This window comes from Ciconia boyciana, chromosome 4, assembly GCF_034638445.1.
Source record: "Ciconia boyciana chromosome 4, ASM3463844v1, whole genome shotgun sequence".
NCBI lineage: Eukaryota > Metazoa > Chordata > Aves > Ciconiiformes > Ciconiidae > Ciconia > Ciconia boyciana.
Genome location: NC_132937.1, coordinates 49,502,290 through 49,524,341, shown reverse-complemented (window position 1 = coordinate 49,524,341; position 22,052 = coordinate 49,502,290). Strand labels below are relative to the sequence as shown.

General features: G+C 35.6%; 1 protein-coding gene across 4 annotated transcripts in view; it reads left to right on the top strand.

The window, feature by feature from the left end:
* Positions 1-22,052, top strand: part of PTPRD (protein tyrosine phosphatase receptor type D) — a 380,545-nt gene that overhangs the window by 138,298 nt on the left and 220,195 nt on the right. For all 4 annotated transcript variants that reach the window (XM_072859514.1, XM_072859513.1, XM_072859512.1 and 1 more), the window contains exon 3: positions 18,983-19,128. In XM_072859514.1, coding sequence (XP_072715615.1) covers positions 18,983-19,128 — 146 coding nt within the window. The remainder of the gene's footprint in view (positions 1-18,982; positions 19,129-22,052) is intronic.

The following is a 22,052-nucleotide window of genomic DNA, read 5'->3' as shown; positions in this document are numbered from 1 at the left end:
ATAAACACACTTGTACATTTTTTTGAGAGTAATAACTATGATGTATCTTATCACATAATTAACTTTCACAAACATACTAACAAGTCTACTGAGCAGTAGTGACAAAATTACAATCACTTATTTGTTTGGACTTTGTAGGCTAAAGAAACAATAAACTGCTTATTAAAAAAATCTTCAGACACTGATTCCCCCCCATCATTGTTTACCCATTTATAGTGTTACTTCAGTGGAATTTTTCTTGATTTCTACCAAGATTACTGAGAGGACAATCAGACCATTAGACCTTAAAGAGATTTATAACATCAGTCAATAGAGAAACTAAGGCCCACTACCAAAGTAGCCTGGATATTTATGAGCATCTTGAAACACAGGGGCATGATGAAGTGTTACAAACTATTACACTCAATACATATGGAGATTTCTTATATAAGGACACATAGATACATATATTTCACGGGGCATCACTTCACGGGAATACTTTCACTACAGGCCATGAGAATTTCCACTTCAGTGTAAATTTTTTATGCTGTAGGATCAGACCTATGTTTACCAACTTCATAAAAACATAATGATACATTTCCTTTCATTGCTGAAAACCAGCTCTGCCCTCTCTCCTTTATCTTACCATGCAAAAAAGTTGAACTCAATAAACAATGCTGATATTTGACATTTTTGTACCTCTTTTTTCTCCTGATAATTGTTTCATTGTGAATATAGATCTACAAATTAGTTATAAATAGGAGTAATTAAGACTAATTAAGCAACTAAGACTAATCAACTAAGTAGCAAGATTAGGATAAATAGACATCTTTTTTCTTCTTGCTGAAATGCACATACTTCTGGAATAAAATAAATATTGTGCTCTTAGTTGCTGAGCAAAAAAAATATCCAGTCTCAAATTTTAGTAAATTAATTTTTAAGTGCTGTTGAAGCAATTTTTTATCACAGGCTTTAACTTTTTTGACTTTTTATCTGCAAGACTCAAATGAAGCACAATATGAATCAGTTCATTTGAAATATAGGTTTGTTTTTGTCTCATAAGAAGCTAGGTAAAAACTTAAATGTAAGAACTTTCATGACTTCCATTCATTTATCAATTTTTTATACAGTGTAGTGTGAGTGCCTGTCACCCAGACCAATTCGTTCACAGCCTATGGAATGTATTCTGTATTCTCTTTTTTTGTGTGTGATGGTAACTGCTAGCTAACTAATAAGACTCGGTTACAGTTATGTGGTATGGTAAGACTTTGCTGGAGCAAATGTATGAATTGTACCAGATTATAGCTATTCATTCAACTTCCATGCAGTTAGGGCTAATTTAGTGCATAATGAAGTAAGCTTGCAAACTTCTGTTATTGTTGGCAGCTGTATAATTAATACCTGATCACAGTGCTGTAAATGGCTGCTCTTTGTTGCTCAACCTGAATCTAAAAATAACGGGCCAAATCTTCAATTTCTGTAAATTTGCGCGGTGCCACTGAAATTACTGAGTTTTGATCAGCTTACAATAGTGAAAAAATTAGCCAGCTCATTTAAGAAAATACCTTACCTGTACATAGTATGCATATTTTCTCATTTTCAAGAGAGGGAAAATATTTTACATAATCAGAGACATATCAAATGTGTAAAACCTCTTGAATCAAACATAATGTCAACTGATGTCGGAGGTGATTTTCTAACAAAATGAAACAAAATTATTTTCAAAATGGTTCAGTCTTCAAAGACGGTCTAACAGGAATGATCTTTTACAGAAATTTAATTGCATCAGAAATCTAGTTGCATCTCTAGTCAAGTTTTATAGCAATATGGCAGTTAAAAAAAAAAGAGTTATTCCAAAATCTCTAGTTGTAAAATCGTATAATTGTAAATGTGCATTTGTTTTCACTGTGCTGTATCTTGCACAACCTTCATTTTGTGAGCATAATTGTAGAAAACTCTAGGAAGTTTTATAGGTGTTTTTCCTGAAAAGCAGTACTAGTACTGGAGTCATTCAGAATCATAGAAAATCTAGCCGTATGGGCAAAAGGCTGGCCCCATTTAGGAATGCTACTGATTTCTGTGGCACCAGGATTTCACCTGTTGTGGTCTACAGCAAAATTTATATCTTAGTCTATGGCCCACAGTGTTGTAAGAAGCTTAATAGCTTCACTCTTAGAAAAGCAGTTAAAAACAGAAAGACAAATCTATAACAGGTCTAATCATCTGCATGAAATATATGGGGTTGCATTTCTTTCACTACTCTGCATGTCAAGTTTTTGTGTCAGTCACTTAAGCACTCAGTTCTGTCGTGTTCTTTTCACACGTTCATCTGATCTTGGGGAGGAAGATAGCTGCTCCTAGAAGTAAATAACTGGACATTGGAGGTAACTGTATGAATTTTTTTATCTGTTCTTCACTGTTCATTCACACAGAACTGTGCACATCTGCATGACTTTCATTACCTTTTTATTTCTTTTAGAAAAGAGGTTAATTTAGTCAGTCCTGAAAGGTCACAGTGAAGCAGTATGTGGGGAAGAGCATGAATATTTTCAAGTAAGAATGATGCAGACAATTGGCTCTGGCTCCACAGTGCCAAGATCCAATATTTATTCTATTTGCAATGTCTGGCAATTAAAATTACTTGGTCATAGCCATCCTACCTTTTAACAGTGTGATGCTTTAGTCGTTGGACTAATTTCATACTCCTTTGCTGTGGTGCAGAGGAATCACCTGTAAACAAGATAAGAAAGAAATTGAGGGCATGGTGGAAACGTTCACTGGAACATGATCAGAAAGCTTAAGAAGTAAGTCCTGACTTCCATCAGAAAGGACTTAGACTTTCAGATCTGGGAGAACAGGGGTGGCTCAAGATGGGAACTGGATAAAGAATTCAGTTCCACATAGTATAAAGAGAAAACATGCTGGTGGATTGTGAAAGAAATTTGACATTCAGGTGTTACAGGAAATTTGATCTTGGAGGTTACCAATATGGAAAGATTTATGCACATACACAAAATCTCATTTTGATAGTGACAAGGCAAAAAACATGTTTGTAATGGATTGCAGAATCAAGGGAGTTCAGTGTGTGTAATGCCGTATGGATTGGGATGGGGTTTTTTTTGTGAGAAATAATAAGGAAGGTGAAAAGTTTGGTGTGTCAATATTTTGTCAGTTCTGAAGTTGCTGTTCTTAATTCTGACTGTATAGATGTGCTCTGGCTACCTTAACAATTAGGCAGACAGAGTAGCCTGATTGCCTGTGTGAGTCCCAATCTCTGCAAGGTCCATGTAGTTACTTTGGTACTTGCTTGATGGATCTGTGGCTAACGGTTAACTGTGCTGCCTTACTTAAATTAAAACTGACTAGAACATGTGTATGTGACTATGATTACAGGATTGACTGCAGTAGGGGTAAACTCAAAGGTGAGGGATGCTTTTGACACTATTTGAAGTGTTGGGATTTTTTTTCTGTGCTATAAATATGCACACACATAGGTTAGCCTTATGCACTCAGAAGCAAAAACATTCTTTGGTTTGCATTTTGTTTGCTGTGGTAAGTCATATAGTCAGGGACTATAAGTTTTGGGTTTGTTTTTTTTTAATGACTGGTAATTTGTAACCTTGTTCTCAAAGCATGAAAATTTCCTTGAATTACAAGCAGTTCTTAATTACAGAAAGTGAAGTGTTTCTTTTTAAAAATTAAACTACCTCAGATTTTGGTTTTCCTTATATTTCTTCCTTCTGATTTTGTATTTATAACATAAAGTAATTTAAGAGCAAACTGGTCCTGTATACACTATATTAATTTCTTCATTCTTAGCATCTACATATACCTGCATATAGCTCTTTGTCTATAGGAAGGGACAGTTGCAAAGATCCTACCACTCTTGTCCTAGTAGCAGGGGACAACAGCAGAGAAGCCAGTATACCAAATAAGGTTTCAGAACCTTCAAAATAAACAGAAAACACAGGTTTAGTTCATAATGTTTCTAGCTTCTGATATCAAGTAGAATGTCACAGGTTGGAATTCCTTGACCAATACAGGCTCCTGTATTGGGAAGAGTGAGAACTATACTTCTAAACTTCTTTTAACTCTGCACAGCAGATGTATTCCTGTATTCCAGTGTAGAGGTAATTAAATAAGCATGGCAAAAGACCTGTCATATCTGCTGATGTTATGCTACAGTCTGATACAAAGGGTCAGCATGTACATATGAACATACCATGCTACTGAGGAGCGTGGAGACGAGGGAGAAAAGCACACAAAAATTTTAAACCTTGTATTCTTCATCATTAACTGTGTTGCTGGGGTTAAGGCCAAACACATAAAAAACCCACATCTGGTAATCCAGGGGGCTTTTCTTTGCTGATTTCCATCTCTGTCAGTAATAATTTTATATTGATTCTTCTCCCCACTTCCCTTTTGCTTTGGATTGCATTATATTGTATTATTACAGTGAAGAGCATGATTAAGAATAGTGAAAACAAAAACTTCAGAGACTTTATTTTTTCTGCAGTTTTTTGAAAGCTGTCTACTTTGAGAAAGAGGTTTGGTATTAGAAGTGAAAGCATCAAAGTATAACTTCTAAATATTTATTACTAACTGTAATTAGAATTTTTTCCAGTTGTGTGTGCCAGCTTTTGACACAGTGATATGCAAAATTATTGAACCTCCAGAAGCTGCTTTTCTAAAGGCATTCAGTGAAGGAACAATACAAATAGTAATTGATTCTTGTGATTTATGAACAATACAGTAATTCATTCAAGAGGTTTTACTATTACTCTATATGGTGCATTTCACATTAAGGAATACGAAGAGTAAATTACAACTTCCCAGACAGCCCTTGGGAGCAAGAAACTTTTATATATACCAAAGCCAGAGCTTTCAAACATTTTTCATTTTTAATAAACTTATGTGACTGACTGGCTATTTATTCATAGGTAAAGGTCTTATTTTTACTTAAATTTTTAGTTAAATCTCAAATAGACCTGAAATTCATCTTGGTTTGGGTTATCCCTCTGCATTGTTTGACCAGCAATTTCTGCTTCTCTTTTGCTTTTCAGCATTTTTTTAATGAAATGAGCCATGTTTTCAGCTTGTTTCTTATTCCTGTCTTTCTGCAGCCCAATTCCTCTCACGTTTGGATATTTGAGGCCAGCTATTGTGTGTTCTTTTTGGTGACCTGCTGTATTCTTTGCATCCCCAGCTTCAGTAATCTAACCTCATCTGAATTTGTGTCAATAGTTTCAGTTTTGTTGTGAGAAATTTATTTCTGGTTGTCTTCTTATATCCAAAAGGAAAAAGCAGAGAAAAATACAGAAGTTTTGCAACAATGCAGATTTTACCCTACTTTTGTATGGTTCCTGTGAGCAGATTGTAGTTTTGATGATGCAGTACAATGATAGATCACTGGACATTTAATACATTTTGAATATGCCATTGAGGTTCAGACATATAGAAATTTGAGTTCAGAGACAGCAAACCCAGGTTGTCAATTCTCTTCAGGAAACGTTCAGCCATTTTAAGGTATACTTTCAAGAGGCTGCTGAAGCCTGATGTGTAAAAACCAGTTTTCCTAAATTTCTTATTTCTGAACATACATATCACTTAGATATAAACATATCTATGCATACTTAGTGTTATATAAATGAATATTTTAAGTAAATATTATAATTAACATGGCTGCATAATTAAAACATTTCATTCTATTATTTAAATGGACACACACAATATTAATTATACACCTTTGAATCTGAATTATGATGCAGGGCAATATATTTTGCAGAAATAATTTATTATAATTTCTTAGCAGATAGTTAACCACTTTCAGTACATACCTCTCAGTGTCAAAATAAGCAGTTCTTATTCAGTACACTTGTGCAATGTAAGCTGATTTCCTTAGAGAATAGAGTGTTAATTAAACCAACATTTTGCAATACTGATATGCAGAGGACTGCAATTTTCAAAGACTAATAACTTTGCCAAATAGCTACCAGTTTTCACTGACACTAAAGATTTGAGTGTAGTTTTTTTGTTTGTTTGTTTTTCTTTCCTTCGCCCTAATAGAAGTGTCATCCTTGTTATAAGTAGATAGGACTTAAGCTGGAACATAGATAGGGCTTAAGCTCTCATTCAATGCATGAGCACAAATCTTTCTACAAATTTTGTAAATATAGTGACAGTAACTACTATAATACTCCACCCTATGTTTCGTGACATATGTAAGTAGCATAATCCTGGAAGTAAGGAAATTGAGACCTGGAGGTTAAGTAATTTGCCTGAAGCTAAACAACAAGCAATTAGCAGAGATGGGATTAGAATTAAAAAGTTTTTGCTCTTGGCCCTCTCTTATGTCCAGTAGCCAACTGTCACTTTCAGTGCTTTTGGCTTCCAATTTTATCTCTTGAGACCAAACTTCAGTGAATTTGTTTTCTGAATCTTCTTACTACTTAGATGTGAACTGAGAAGGGAACCATGACTAGGATTGATACTACTTTTTGTTTTTGTAATAAATGGAAAGAACGTATTTGCCTGTGAAAGAAAAAATGTAGAGTGCTATCCTTACTGGTATTTATATTTCAGTAATTTTTACTTTTATTTTAAAGATGGGCATGAATTGTGCTTTCCAATTATGATGAAGGTTTCAGAGTGAAAATCTCTATGACAGGGCAAATGTAAATTAGTTTTTTAAGAAAGAAGGCTTCATTGTGTCTTGCAAGCTTACAATATTTTGTAATATTCTAAAACACCAAGTATGCCTTAAAAACATTAGATTGGATGAAATAATAGAATGTATTGCAAGTACTTAATGTCAAATCACTAACTTGAACATGTATTTCAGACCCCGCTAAGATCATCTCTGCACATCGGTATTTCAGTGGTGCAGTCATGGTCCCAATTTATGGGGGGTCCTTCACTGTAAAAATATAATCACTCCACAGAGAAGGCATGACGTAAAGCCCAGGTGAATTAACTTTGTTGATTCTGTATTGCCTTCACTGACTCTCTCGGGACCACACACCTGAGCTGTTGTAGACAGTTCCAGTTTGGTCTGTTTAGCTTGGTCTCAGAACAGCTGCGGATTGAGCAAGGAGAGCATAAAACAAGGACGACTCATGAGAGGAAAGTAAGAATGGAATAAGACTCCCTGTGTCTGGGCCACTGTTGATTTTCTCAGGTGAGGATAAAGGAGGATTGTGCTGTTTGATGGGAATTCCTTCTAAGGGAGATGACCAAACAAAAGTGAGACTCTTCACAATCTGTATATACCACATTAATAAAAATCACTTGGCAGTGCTTTTAACTTTGACACTGTAAATAACCTGTATGAATGAAACAAAATAATTTCTAGCTTCTTCAACTGAGTAACAGAAAAACTTTGTATTCAGTGGCAAAAGAAGCTGGAGAATGCTAGTGTAAGATTTCCTCTTACAGCATGGTATCTGGCTATACATAAGATTCTTACCCCTCTTCCACCCTGAATTTGTCATTATGTCCCCCTTTAAATAGCTTGTCCTTGACTGAATGTCAGTTCCATGTAGTGTTATGATTTCTTGGTATCTTTTTTTTAAAGAAGAATGAATTTATGTTAAAGAGAGAAGAATGGAAGATATCATTGGTAAGATATAGATGAGAGAGGTGTAAGCTAGACACAGCACTGTGGGCCAGGATTATCTATTGAGGTGTATTTTTAATCACTGAAAATTATATTAAAATCACTTAAATAACATGAATAACCATGCAAGATTCTTGTAAAGCAAGTGCAATGCTACAGCAGCACACAAGGTATCAAATAATTGTACTCTTTGGTGATTTTAGGTAATAGATTGCAGAACATAATTGTACGGAGTGCTGTCACATATCAGAATTAAAACAGAAATGGACTTGTAGTAATTAGAGTTTTACCTTTATGTGGTGATACGTTTCTTTTGGTTATGAGTCTACTATTTAATTGCATTTTTGAGCTAGTTACAACTTTGTTGTGTATACCTGTATATGAAGTTTTAGTTCTCACATTCTTTAATGTATTATATATAATATACTTCAAATTTCTGCTGGCATAACTTTATTGGAGAGGAGCAATATAGAGCAATATAGCTCCTGTAGAAGAAGTTCATATGGCAGATGCAGTTTTAGCTACAAAACTGCACTTCAGGAGTAGAATTTTTTGCATATTGGCGGTGCATTGTCCTTACTGACAACAAAATGTGACTTGCAGGAGCTTGTATTCATAGCAGCAGCTATACGCAATAGGACACTTGTGTACTACCAAAACCACACAGTATCAAAAATACTGCCAGTGTAAATACATTCTAATCAGTGCTTTTATATCTGCATAACCATATCCCAGAGCAGGCTACTTGTACTGTGTTAACCATACTGATGTATCTTAAATGACTTGTAGGCAAGGAACTGGGACGATCCATTGGGGCCTTTAGTCACTGAATCTTTTTTAATACCTATAGCAGTTTTCTGACCTAGTTTATGAATCAGTAATGTATCATCTTACAGGCCACACTAACCTGTCTTTTAGTACAGCTGAAGCTGGGCTGCATTGCATAGCTCTCACAGGAGGTGCTGGTAAGAGGAACATATATTCTCTCTACTTGGCTGGACATCTAATTTAGATTTCATGTAATCAATTGTTGCAGGCAAATGGTAAATGTTGTTTTAGAACTAATAGAGAGAGAGAGGTGTTTATCAACTTCTGGGATGAAGGAGTTCTAACCTAGTAAGAAGGAAAGAAAGATTTATGAGTCTCTACTAACTATTATTTTTTTTATTTTATAGCAAGCTTAATGATATAGTCTTTAACCAGTTTAGCTCAATAAATTATGCTTATGTCAAGTCATGCCATCTCATAATGCTGGTTTGCAAGTAGAAAGTCATCTTAAACCCCTTAATGCCCCAAACTATATATGTTCATATGGACTGTAAGATTTGATTAGATACATGCACGTATTTGTCCCAAGTAACAACAGTCTGCCCCTCAGCAGTTTAATAGTTTAACCCAACAAAGAAAGAGGTATAAAACTATGTGTTTACCACCAGGACAGGACATGACTCTGTCCAGAATGCTTTAAAGAAGAGAAGGTATAAACCACCTTGTCACTAAGTTGAAAGTCAATTATTATATTTGAGACAGGTTTGATGAATCTAAAGGCCACCTCCATACACCCAAGGAACAGACTGGGTATATTCTTCATCTGTTGGGGGTAAAGGCTGGGGACTAGTATTTGGCCAAGGGCTTGGTCCCTAAGCTAAGCCTCCTAAGCCTCCTCATGTTATCTGGAAACAGAAGTGGAGAAGGGAGGTCTTCTGGTTTTGGTAGCTGCAATAGAAAGGTTGAATGACTTTGAATTTTCTTTCACCCATGTCCTTATAAACTTTGATAACATATGTGTTTTGAGTTTTATAAATTTTTCTTGCTTTTATCTTCAGGTGGCTTGAGCTAAGGATGATTTTACAGTAAGTGGATAACATTAAGGCATTTCACCCATATAAGCATGTTGTGCAAAAGACTAGCATCTTAGGTCACTTTCACAGAGCATAGTAGCAGATTGTAACAGAATACATTTCCTCTTTGATGTGCTGGCCAATTGTGGTATTGGTAACAACGCAGTTTGCCTCTAGTGTTGGAAAAGGATGATACTTAGATGAAAGTAAGTCATGTGATCTGTTCTCAGGCAGAATTTTATTAATTTCTCTTCTGCTTGAACAGGAGTTATGAGAATTTGCTTATATGGGTGCCTTGCCAAGCATTAACACTGAACCATATTTAGTATGTAGAGTTTGACGGTTTCTCTTCTCTTTGAGTCAATCTTACCATTAGGTAGGTGACTTTGCTTTCACAGTCGCTAATCAGCAATCTGCCCTGTGTATAAATGGCCAAGTATGCATTTTATTGTGTTTAGATAAATAAAATATGAGTGGAGGCTTCACTCAGTTGTTACAGTGCCCCAATTTTATTATTCCTAGTTTTGGTACCTGTATTTTGAGGGGTTTAGTAAGTCTGAAACACCAATAAAGGCCATATCTCTAGTCATAACCTGGATACTCTCAGTCACTAGTTGAAACTCTTACCTGCAGGATCTTGTTATTCTCCCTTTTCTGTTAGAGCAAAACTTCTCTCAAAAGAGATCCGCTTGCCTGGCATTTTAAGATCCACTGCTTCTTCTTTGCACATTGAAAAGGAGTGTCGGCTCTCAGTTACCAAATAATTCATATGCAGTCTGCAGACGTTAAAATTTTAAAAAGAAGCAGTAGAGAGCTTTGAAGCAGAATTTCTTTTCATTAAATTAGTGAATATGACAAGGTTATGTAATGTTCCTGGGGGATGAAGTGGTGCACGTCACTAACCTTTTAGATTCAAGAGGCTTTATGCTTTTCATTTGCTCCTGGAAGGAGGCTTAGTACTGGATTAACTAGCGAGTTCCTCTTTCTAACTCAGGTAGATTAAGCCCCCTCCAGATTTTACATATCCCGTATGTTGATAAATGCTGTGTATACACACAAGCTTATACCTATTTTGTTTTGTATTGTGCATTTGAACACGTGTGCTGGTGTATAACTTAAAGGCATATGTGCAGTTGGGTTAAATTTACAGTGTTGGAATTCCTATAGGCATGGGAAAGAGAAAAAGAAAATTCTTGCCCTGCTGTCTATTTACTGCATCGTGGGTACTTCATGCTATGCCTACATCTTTCAGTGCTGAGGTTAATCAAATGCTAGAACCAAGCATCCTGTTTCTCTTTTCTTAAACTAGCGTAAACCAGAATTCTTGTGTAGAAACACCTGAAGAGACACTGGAGTAAATAAGGGGAGATTTAGAAACAAATATGTAAAACTGTTTCCTTTTCTGTAGTGATATTTAAAAGATAGTTAGAAGATAATAGTTATGTAGCACTGGCAAGTAAAGCTGTGTATGCAACTTGGGGGTTGAAGGCAAGAGGAGACGGGGGTGGGTCTGACTTTGGGAATCTCCTCTGTTCTCATCACTGAGGAGGCCGACTCCGATGGCCTGTCAGCCCAGGCTTCCCATTAGGCTTAGCATGATAGCACTCTGCTGAGGCAGTAGTTAATGGCTGGTCTCAGCTTTACAGTAAGTGTCCTAATAATTTGTCATGAAACCAACTTAAATTGTTATCAGGTTGCCTGCAACAGTTTTAATAGAAAAAGCACAGCAATAAATTCTTGTTTCATCCTACTTAGGGTATAAACATATTGGTCTGTAGTACTAATAAAAGGCTTTTTCACAAGTTTTTCACATAGGTTCTTCACACTTGTGAAAGCCTTTTTCTTTCTCCCAGTTATTATAAACTGTAAATGATTATGGGAGGGTGTATGGGGGTGATGTTAGTTGGCAAATAAATGTCTGCTGCTGTCTGTGTTGGTTTGTATTCCTCCTATTAGCTCCTCCTCCCTCCTTAGGGCTCAGATAAAGTCTGTCTCTAAAAAAGCATACATAATCCACAATGAAATGAGCTGGTACCAAGGCTTGCACAGCCTAGAGGTACAAATCAGGAATGTGCTATTTTAACATTAGACCTTTTGGAAAATGTAACCTACCTATTCTACGTGTAAGGCCTTACTTGTAAGTATGTAATTTGATTTTGTATTTCAGGGAAGAATAAACCCAATGGTCAGCCTAGTAAACTGACACTGTGTGTTGCAGAAAATTGAAAACATAAAGATAGGCTTGACTTTTAGTATTTTCCTTGAGAGATCAGGAAGTGATCATCTTCTTTTGAGCCGCTTACTAAATTTGTAGGGTGGGTATGCTCTGGCTGATTGAAGGGTCCGGAACTGGAGATGACTGTTAAATTGGAAAAAAAACCAACACCACCCCCAAAAAATCAGACATTTTTTGACACAATTGTTTCGTCTGAGTGCTTTTGTTTTTAGTAGAATACAAGTAGCAGAAAGAAGGTGGGGAGATAAACCTTTTGATTATATTATAAAGATTTTATGATCATTTTTGTAGAGGCTGGGTTTTTAAGAGGAAGTTGTGACACCTGTAAAGTGAAATAGCTTCGTTTCCTTCACCCAGGATTTTGGGAAACGTGTGTTTGTACCTGCAAATAATTTTTGTGAACCAAATGGATCAAGGTCTTCAGCTGGAATTAGTTGGCATAGCTGGATTGCATGTAGTAGTTCAGAGATGAAAAACTGGTAATTTTCATTCACAGGGTAATAAAACTCTTCAGCTTCTCAGAGTATGATGGCATTTGAAGATTGCATTGTTGCTATTCTTGCTGAAGGATGTAAGGATGATGCAGTTTTAAGATGTTTACGGTGACAAACAGGAAAATTTCACCAGCTTGTGACTGACAGACAAGAGCCCTTAGGAAGATACCAGTTGTGAGCTTTGGGATTTCTATATGCAGATTTCATCAATACAAATTGTCATTTGTCCTTATAGAAATAAAAGCTAATTAACTTTCTTACATAGCAAATTTGCAGGTCCACCGTAAGTGCAAGTTAGAATTAAGGCAAAACAATTGCTTATAACAATGATCAGTCTAACTGATGTCACAAATTATGATTAATGAGTAAATTAGCAGTGAACCCTGTAAATGAGTGTGCTTTGAAAATTCTTTTTAATAAATAAATGAGCACAAAAATATTTTCTATTAAATATTATATGTATATATATATAAAAATTAGTTGTTTTAGTATGTTAAGTCCTAGAGGAATTGTGAAAAGAATAATAACTCATGTAATTTGTAATGTGTCTATACAGTACCAGGCTGAGATTACATGCAACATGTGCCTATTTGTTCATTTTTACCAGGACAGGAGCCTTCGCCAGTATTGACCGTGAACCTGTTTATAGCCTGTTTACTTAGAATATATAGCAGTTACTGATAAGTCAGTGGGACGCAGTGAATATTACTAAGTGGGATGTGGGGTGAATAAAGGGTATTTCGATTTTTTTTTTCTTTTTTCCTTTTTTTTTTTCACCCCGTGTAGGAATTTTCTGAGTGTATAATTTGGTATGGGAAGAATGACTTCAGAATTATAACTAGGAATGAGTCCAGTCACATACCCCACTGAAACTTGATGTCACTAGACCAGTCATACATAGGTGCTCTACACTAAGTGACAGTGATTCTTGTGATGGGGTGTGTGCAGTGTCCCAAAGTGCATGGGCACCTGACAGACCACATTGTTTACTCTGCGCTCAACACGCATTTCTGAGTGTCAGATGAAAAGGTTCCATGGGAACAGTTGTGACTCTATTATCTTCCAGCTTTTATTGCTACAAAAAAAATCTTTACAACCAAAAAGTTACTGTAATTTTTCAGGAGTCTCCTGAAACATCAGTATATGTTAATTGACAAGTAAATGGGGCATTTGAAAGAAGAATCTTAGCATGTTTAATTTTTTCTGATGTCTTTGTTACTTTATTCACACTTGCTATGAAAGCTGACAAAGGATATGATAGGATATGATTTTTGGAAATTTTTATTCTGATTTCGGAAATTTTTTCATACTTCAAGCATATGATAAAGTTTAATCATAAGTTGAATTATGGTATACTAGGAACTTCCATACACCCCAAATAGAGGGTCTAGAAACAGAAATACATTGAGGTCTGCATTCTCTGTATATCTTGTCCATAGTAGGTCTGCATGCTGACCTTGGTATACTTGAGCTGCAGATATCCCATTGGCTCTCACTTTACCTTTAAAGAAGGTGAAGTCTTATCCTCATATTTATATCTTAATTAGAGGAGTTATGCCCATAAAAATGTCTTTGCACAAGAATAGCTCTCAGTAGCTGTGGAAAGAAGAGGGCTGAACTACTAATTTCAAAAATATTTTGTCAGACATTTTATTTGAGTGCAGAGGAAAAGTGTTACATGTCCTCAAAGCACAGCACGGAGTATAAAACAGCAAAATTAAAAGTTAGATAATTCCATAACATGATGAAATGTGAATTAGTTAATTCCATTCACTACTTCAGAATTGTACTTAAACTTAAAAAAGACAACGTGGAAGTGAAAAGGGAAGAAAGAGATGTCTTATGCTTGTGCAAAGCTATGAAAATGTTCCAATCCAAGTAAGTTATTTTAGTGTCATGTTATAAATATGTTTTATGGAAGCTCAATATGCAAAAAAGGACAGCTGCTTTCTGGGTAGTGGTAAACTATCTCTATTTCAGAAGTTCCTGTACCCCCTGGGGGGACAGCTTGACTGCTTGTTGAAGCAGCAGCCTAACTTCTACGGCTTTAAACTCCTTAAAACAAACAAATTAAAGCTTAGTGTATTTAAGGTGAGCTAGCACTAAATTCAATTTTCCCTCATATATTAGAGTGTAATTTGCAGTAGTTCAATAGTTGTCACTTGAGCTTCTCAGGAGTCCCAGCGAGAAGTGCATAACAAGCAGCAGAGGGTGGGACCCTGAGGCCTTGGAAAACAAAGCTTGTGGTACTTCCCATAAGTCCAAGTTACGGAAATCTTCTGCTGTAAAACTTTTTCCTTGACAAGGTATCAACATTCAGTGTCAGCACAAATATCTGAGTAGGCACTGGTGGATAAACAAGCTGAAACAAACAAAACTTGTGTTGTTTGCATCTAATAGCCAATATTGCTGCAATTTGGATGATGCCCACAAGATAGTTCAAGTCCAGAAATATGAGGTGCTGATTTTAACTGAATTTTACTTTTTGTTATTTTAATTACACTTCTGTAATTCTAATTGCAGCTTTATTGAAATGTGACTAAGGAGAGTTTCAAAAGTGCTGAAAGGCTGTGATACCATAGTTGGTAACCTATAACATCTGATTTTTTTGCAGATTTAATTTCACTGGAAGGTTCCCATATAGATTGTTGCTGTGCTTAATGAAGTGTGCTGCAGAGAGTTTTTGCTGAACTCTGCACTGCTGTTAAGGGAGATTGAAAATATTTGTCAGTTCTCAATCAAAATTGCCTTTATGTTAATAAGCACAACTGTGTGTGCAGTGTAATTGTGTTTGCTATCAGACTGCCTAGGCAGCTTAGGTCAGAATCAATGTCAAGAAACTGACTACATTAATTGTGGAGATAATTTGTGTCAAACCTTAATTAACAACCTTTATAAAGATAAAAGCAACAAATACTACTTTTCATTTTGCTTCTGTTGGGTTATGATTTCACATACCCTTACACCGATGATGGTCACTTTATATGCAACGAGATGAACATGTTGACTGAATAATGAAAAGATGGATTGCATAATACCTATCTGTCTCCATGGGTGGCTGGCTACTATCACCATAGTCTGAGCATCTCTTGACCATAAATGAGTTTATCATCACAACACCTATTAAACATGCAGACATTATTATTCCTCTGGTGCAGCTGCTGAGCCTGAAGCGGGGCATTTAACTGGTTTGCCAAATTAAATTTCATTTTGTGAATGTAAAGATGAACTGCTGAAAACAGCCATTGTATGCATTAAAATGTCCGAAGTGTACAGGACTACTGTAAGTTTCCTGTTTCAGCTAAAATTATCTATGTTCTAGTAATACTTTTCTTTCTCTGCTATCGTATGATACCTCAAAGATAGCTGTCTTACTTTCAAGATTAGGCATTGGAGAAGAGTTGCGACAAGGTTTTTTTACAGAAATTACTTACTTATGCAAAAGGAAACTTTGACCAGCCACATACCTTATTTTTTCAGCTAGATTATGGTGTAAGTGAATCACAAACGTCATCACGGTTCCTTTCTATACTGGAGTGTGAAGCTTTTTTATTGATGTAGATGGTATCAGTCTTTACATACAATAATGTGGTCTTTACATACAACCTTAAAACCTTGTTTTTCTTGAAAAATGTCTACAAATAGGGAATTACATAATTATGTAACAACTGCGCTTGTCTTTTGCCTCTAATGCTTCATAGCAAGTGTTGTTAGTTAACAAACAACAGCTTTACTAGTTGTCAGTCCAGCAAAAATTCATGTAGGACTGGAAAAATGCTGTTCTACTTCAGATAGCTACCAAAGCCACATTACGTTAGGTATTCAACCCTATTTCTGCAACTCCACTATGTAGATACAGCTCTGCAGAAGATAGTAAGCAATTTTCATACGGAGTCATAGCAGTTATAGTGCTTTACCAGGTTTGGCTCAGTGCTAGATGAAGAAATTGCCAGAAAACTGGTTCTACCTCTAACAGCAGTTAAGTTTGGTGGAAAATTTTTAGTTTCATATATATTGCTATGTGCACTATTTGATAAACATCTTTGCAGTTTGCAGAGTGTTGGAGACGAAGGGGATTTCGTTTGTTTCTTTTGTGTTTAGCGGCAGTGGGAAAGGTAAACTGTCATATGGTGTAAATTAGTGCAAGCTCTCTTGTGTTTACCTCAGCTGCACTAATGGAGAATTTGTCTCTGCGTGTCTGATAAGGAGGGAAGGGCTTGCTCTTTATTTAGCTTTTTTTGTATTATTGTTATCATTAATGCAATATATCGCATATATAAAAGCATGCCAACCATAAATGTCATGGTGACTGGCAGTGACATAAAACCTAACAGTAGAATATGGTGGGTTTTTTTGGTTGGTTGGTTAGTTGTAGTGGTTTGTATTTTTTTTAAAGCCAATTTAACATAGTTCAACACCATCTTTGCTTATCATTTTTGTTGCTTTGTTTTTGTTTGTTTTTTAAAAATCTGCAGTTCTCCTGTTTCCAAGATAGTTAACTGAAGTGTTGCAGGAATTAATGCACAGCATGGCTCTTAAATTGAGTTGCTTTCCCTCCTTGACCCTTGTAATGCATGGCAAAACTGGCAAATTTTCCAAAACAGACCTTGTCTCTAAGGTAGTAAGTTACTTTATTGATGCTGAAATTATCAGTTGGGCAGTCACTGAATGCATGAGTGAGGCATAAATTTAGAATTTAAAAGCTGCCTATGAACTACTATACATAGTTACTCTGTGCTGATGGACTTGCCCACGCAGTGTTTTTCTTTTGTTGGTGTGAGGTTCAACACTGAATTCACAAAATGTCAAAAAGAATAAAAAGAGATGGCAGCGCATCATTTTTCACTTGATGGCACACAATCACAACTTGTGCCACAGAATATCAGCATATCAGATTCAGTCATGTCTCTTTACATATCAGAGTGCTGAGTTAATACATGCATAGAAAAGGATTCAAAGCTAGCAGTTTTGGTGAAACCCAGATGGTGTTCATCAGAATACATTTCTGTCTTTTCTGTGGTCCAAGCATAAAGCCTGTGCCTTGGGAAAGGATTTTTAGTTTCTTTGCTCTGTGTTTTATTTGCCATGGTTTTGGCAATTTTTTTACATCAGAGAAGTTCTTTCATAAGTTCCCCATGGCAGCAGTGGCACACTTTTTTGCTGTGCTCAGATTTGCTGTTGCATTTGGTTTCAGGTGCATGTTCACCAGGCAAAATTAGTACAGCAGATAGTTCAAGGACCCTTGAGCATTCTGAAAAGTTGAGCAATAACAATTTTGCCTGACATGTCTATTAAAGACAAAAGCATGCAGATTTTCAGGAAAATTATATTTTTACTTCATTTTTTGAAAATTACCTTTGTTAGTGGTATGTTACACCTTAGGGGTAGGGTAAAAAAGACTCATTTCATTTCATAAACTTAGGACAATCTGCATGCTGTCATATTTAATGTAGCAACGTAACATCAACATATTGAGTTTGTTTTATAATAATGGCCACATCATATTTTCTTGACATTTTAAATTATTTCAGGATTTCTTACCATGTTACGTACATGTATACTTGTAGTCTGCTGGGTTTCTGACATTTAAATAAACATGCTGACAAGACCTATTGCCTGTGGAAAGACCAGTTCAGCAGAATAAGGGGTTAGATATCAGAAGTGAAGAGCAGCAACTTAGAAATGAAAACTAGCACAGTGCAGGTACATAACTGTCAGAACTAAGAGAGGAAAGCCAAGAAGAGTGAAGAGGTTGGGAACAAAAAGGAGCTGACTGCTGAAAGTTGAAGATGAGAGCAAAAATCAATTGCAACAGCTGCTATAGAGCAACTACATATAACAACTTAAAACTGAGAAAGACTCTACAGCAAAGACCTGGATTTTTTATCATTTATTGGCCCTAATTATTCACTTTGTATCATTCAAATCAGCATCTTAAAGTGTATTGGATCTCTAAAAATTTCTCAGCTAAGAAAGAGACTGATGTAAATATTTACAGGAACTGTTCAACATTTCTGTGCTGTGGTTAGACATAATCTCATAGATTTTTATATTAAATCTTTAGAAGTCATATGTTGTGTTGGTGTAAGTTCAAAAGTTTTGTTTCACCACAAGGCTGATAAATTAATTTTAATTATGTTGTAACAGAAATAGAAGGAAAGAGAATAATTAATTAAAATGCCTTTTCCTACTTCTAAAATGATTTCTCCATTTCTCTCTCCTCTGCTGTTGTTGCAATAGTTGGATCTTTTTTTACTTCTTTCTGACAGAGTAGAATAACTTGGGAGTGAATAGGAGCTATATGTGAAACTGTGCCCAAGCATAAATCTCTCTTCTGTTACAGTCCTTTCTGCGTGGACTCCTAATACATAGTCATTTACCTCCACCACTGCAAACTTACAAATGCTTTCTCCTAAATGTCACTGATTTTAATGGCTTAAAGGTGAGAATCCTGTTTTCATGACATACTGTGATCATAACATCAAGTCATGAATCATGATCTTATTACAGCTGATTGATGAGCTCATTTTGCAACAGAAGACAAATTGGATTTTTTATTTATAATGGTGATAAAATATAAGGTGTGATCTTGCTATTCTGATACTATCAGATTTCCGTTTTAATATAAATTTCACTAGTAAAATCTGTAAGTACTTTCCTGACCTTTTAGTTATTTTTTTAAAGCTTTCTCTTGCAGGTGAATACTATCACTGGAGAAACAAAACATTTCCTTCTATTTTCATTTTGAAATCTTGACATTGCTTATTTTTTATGTTTACCACTTAGATTAATTTTGTTATATTTTTGTTTGTTTCAGCACCACCAAAGTTTACAAGAACTCCCGTTGACCAGACGGGGGTTTCGGGAGGAGTCGCCTCATTCATCTGTCAAGCCACAGGAGATCCAAGACCTAAAATTGTCTGGAACAAAAAGGGAAAGAAAGTCAGCAATCAGAGATTTGAGGTATTAGGTCCATTGTTCTGTTCCTCTGAAAAACATTAATTCCAGCCTCGTTTCTAATCCCAATATGTGTGCTTTATTATCAGTGATTAAGCAAAATAGCTATGACTATGGGGGATAATTTAGTGGGAGCAGTCTCATGAAGTTTTTATTTTGCAAACTTGTTATGCATAGCACTATTAAAGAGATAACTGCTACTGCTGTTTTCTAAACTAGCGTGATCTAACTGGGGAGCCTTGAAGTGCTTCTGTTCAGCCTGCTATCTTTTCCATGAAGGAGATGGGGGAAAATTATTTGAGCAGTGATTGCTGTCTCCAGAGAGCAAGCCACCTCCTGTTGTGACAGTGTGCATCGAACAGACCTAGCTGCTACTGTTTCTGCTACCACAATTGCTTACCACTATTGCAGAGAGAGATGAAAGGGACATTGTAGTTCCGGCTGCTGAAGAGGAAATGTAAAACTTGTTTGCTTTTGATTCTTTTCTCAACAATAACCTAGGAAAAGGCTTTAGAGAAAGCTGTTTCCTCTCTCTCCACAATCTTCAATTAAAGGAAACAGTGAAGATAATCTGTTCAAAGGATACTGGTTATTTGGGGGAAATAAGACAACGAATATTATTCCCTCTTTTAGTGGCAGGAACAATTAATATCAAATATGGATTGACCCTTAACATGAAGAAAAAACTCAGAAAATGTCAGAAGGCTTGTAGAATGGATACCAAAACTGGCACTACGAGTGTATAATTTTCACTGTGTCGCTTCACTATTTTCAATGCTAAACAAGAGACTTCTGCATTAAGAAAACAAGTGTTTGGAAGATGACTAATTTGTATATAAAACAGTTTTAACATGCATTTTATGAGGAAATGATCTAAGATATACCTATTAAAAGTTACTGAATATTTAAGTATTCTGTGTGAATTTTAATAGTATTTGGGAAGATTGCTTGCCCTGGCTTTCGGGTTAGATTTACGTCAGCAGGAAAGAATTGCATTTCTTGTACAAATAAATCTTTTTTTATTCCTTTTTTGTTCAAAAAATATTTAAAGGCATTGGAATTTGTTCATTAACCAATATAATTCTTTGCTTATATATTTACTACAATATGAGAAATAAAAGCATGCATGTGACCTCCTAGTGCCAAGAACTGTTTGCACTTTTCAGAGCATATGCAGAGCTGTAATTGGCTAGAGGGATTAACATAGAAATTTTATTATAAACTCCATACAATTTATCCCCTTCTGGTCACAAAATTTTCACTTCAGGTGAGTTCTGAGCAGTGAAAGATTGGGCATGTACATGTTTACTGTGTTGATTCAGTTTTATTTTGCAATATGTCGTGGTTTATTTGCTTCATATATTGTTTTCTGTGTACCTATGTACCTGTTTTTAGGGAGAATAAGCAAAAATAAAACAGGTTTATTTCCATAAAAAATATTTGAATGAAACTATATAAAAATAATTTAAAATGTTTTAAAAATGCCATTAGTGAACTGTTGAACGAGCTGTATAGCCAAGTAAGATGGAATGTAATTCAAGAAATAGAAAACACTTACCAAGTATATTATAATTTTGATTATAACCACTGAGCAGAGTAGTTATAAAGTGTGCAGGACACATCAATATTTTAAGCAGCTTTCATTTGTGTCCAAAGTAAGGCCATTAATTCATGCTGTAGTATCTCTAAATAAGAACAGAACAGTAGAAATGAGATTCAGAAAAGACACATGGAACATTTGCGAAACAAGAAACATCTGAGATTGTCAGCTGCTCCAATAAGAGAAAAATTACTTGGGCTTTTTTTCCTCTTCTTTCACATTAATATTTTGTATATTTCTCTGAGCTTGATTACTTAGTAGTACAGACATGAAAATCTTTTACCTGTCCTCCTGTCTTCATAGAAGCCTAGTAAATACAGCTGGAAAGGACTTCAGTGGACCACCTAATCCATATGCTTTCCCAGGGATGCTGGGGGTTACTTCCCCTCACCCCCCAATAAACTTGGACGGCCTCCTACAGTGTTCCATGAACCTTGCCATGCTTTTTTTTTCTCATGTGGAACCGAACTTTTTTGCTGGAACTTGATGTACATAGCTATTGTCTTATCTAGCAACGGGGGAACAAATAGTTTATTCCCTCTCTCTTGGCAGTGGTCTGTTTATGTATTTGAAGATTATTATCTTTGAATGTGGAATGTTCTTGCTCACAGGCTAATTCTCACAACTGAGTGAGAATAGTGGTGAAAACTATACATTATTTCTGAAATTAAAGGCTACAATAAGACCTTGTGGGACTTTGCTATTAATCGTTCATCTTTTATTTATATTGCAGGTATGTACTATGAATGAACATAATACAGGAGGATTCTTTTTTCTCCTCTTGCTTCAAATCAGTTCCAATAATATGAATTAGAAAAATCTACTTTAAGTTACTAAGAAGTCTTTCTCAGAGGAACTTAAAAAGAAACAGAGAAGGGGAAAAAAACAAGTTTAAAAATTTGCACCATTCTACCCTGTGGCTTGAGGCTGGTTTTATTCAAAAGTCCATGCTTTTTTTTTTAAAAAAATCTCATTCAGTAGATGGGGGAGTGGGAGGAATTAACTGTCTGTGATATGCAGGAAAGGGGAGAACTTATCACAGGAAAAGTAAATCCATTTTATGATACATATTTTGGAGACACCAGACTTGAAACTTAAGCTCTGCAGTATTTGCCCAACGCAATCTGCTGCAATTGTTTTTATTGGCCATCCAGCTAGGATTGTTCAGCATCCAGATTTAAACAATAACAATTATTCTTTTTAAGTGTAACAATTGTGATTATTTGGGTCCCGTGCTTTCATTTTTTATCTACAAATTGTTAGTCTGTCTGCTTTTAGATTGTGAAATTTTCCTTTCCCTCATAAATGTCAGTTTATCAAGAATTCTAGT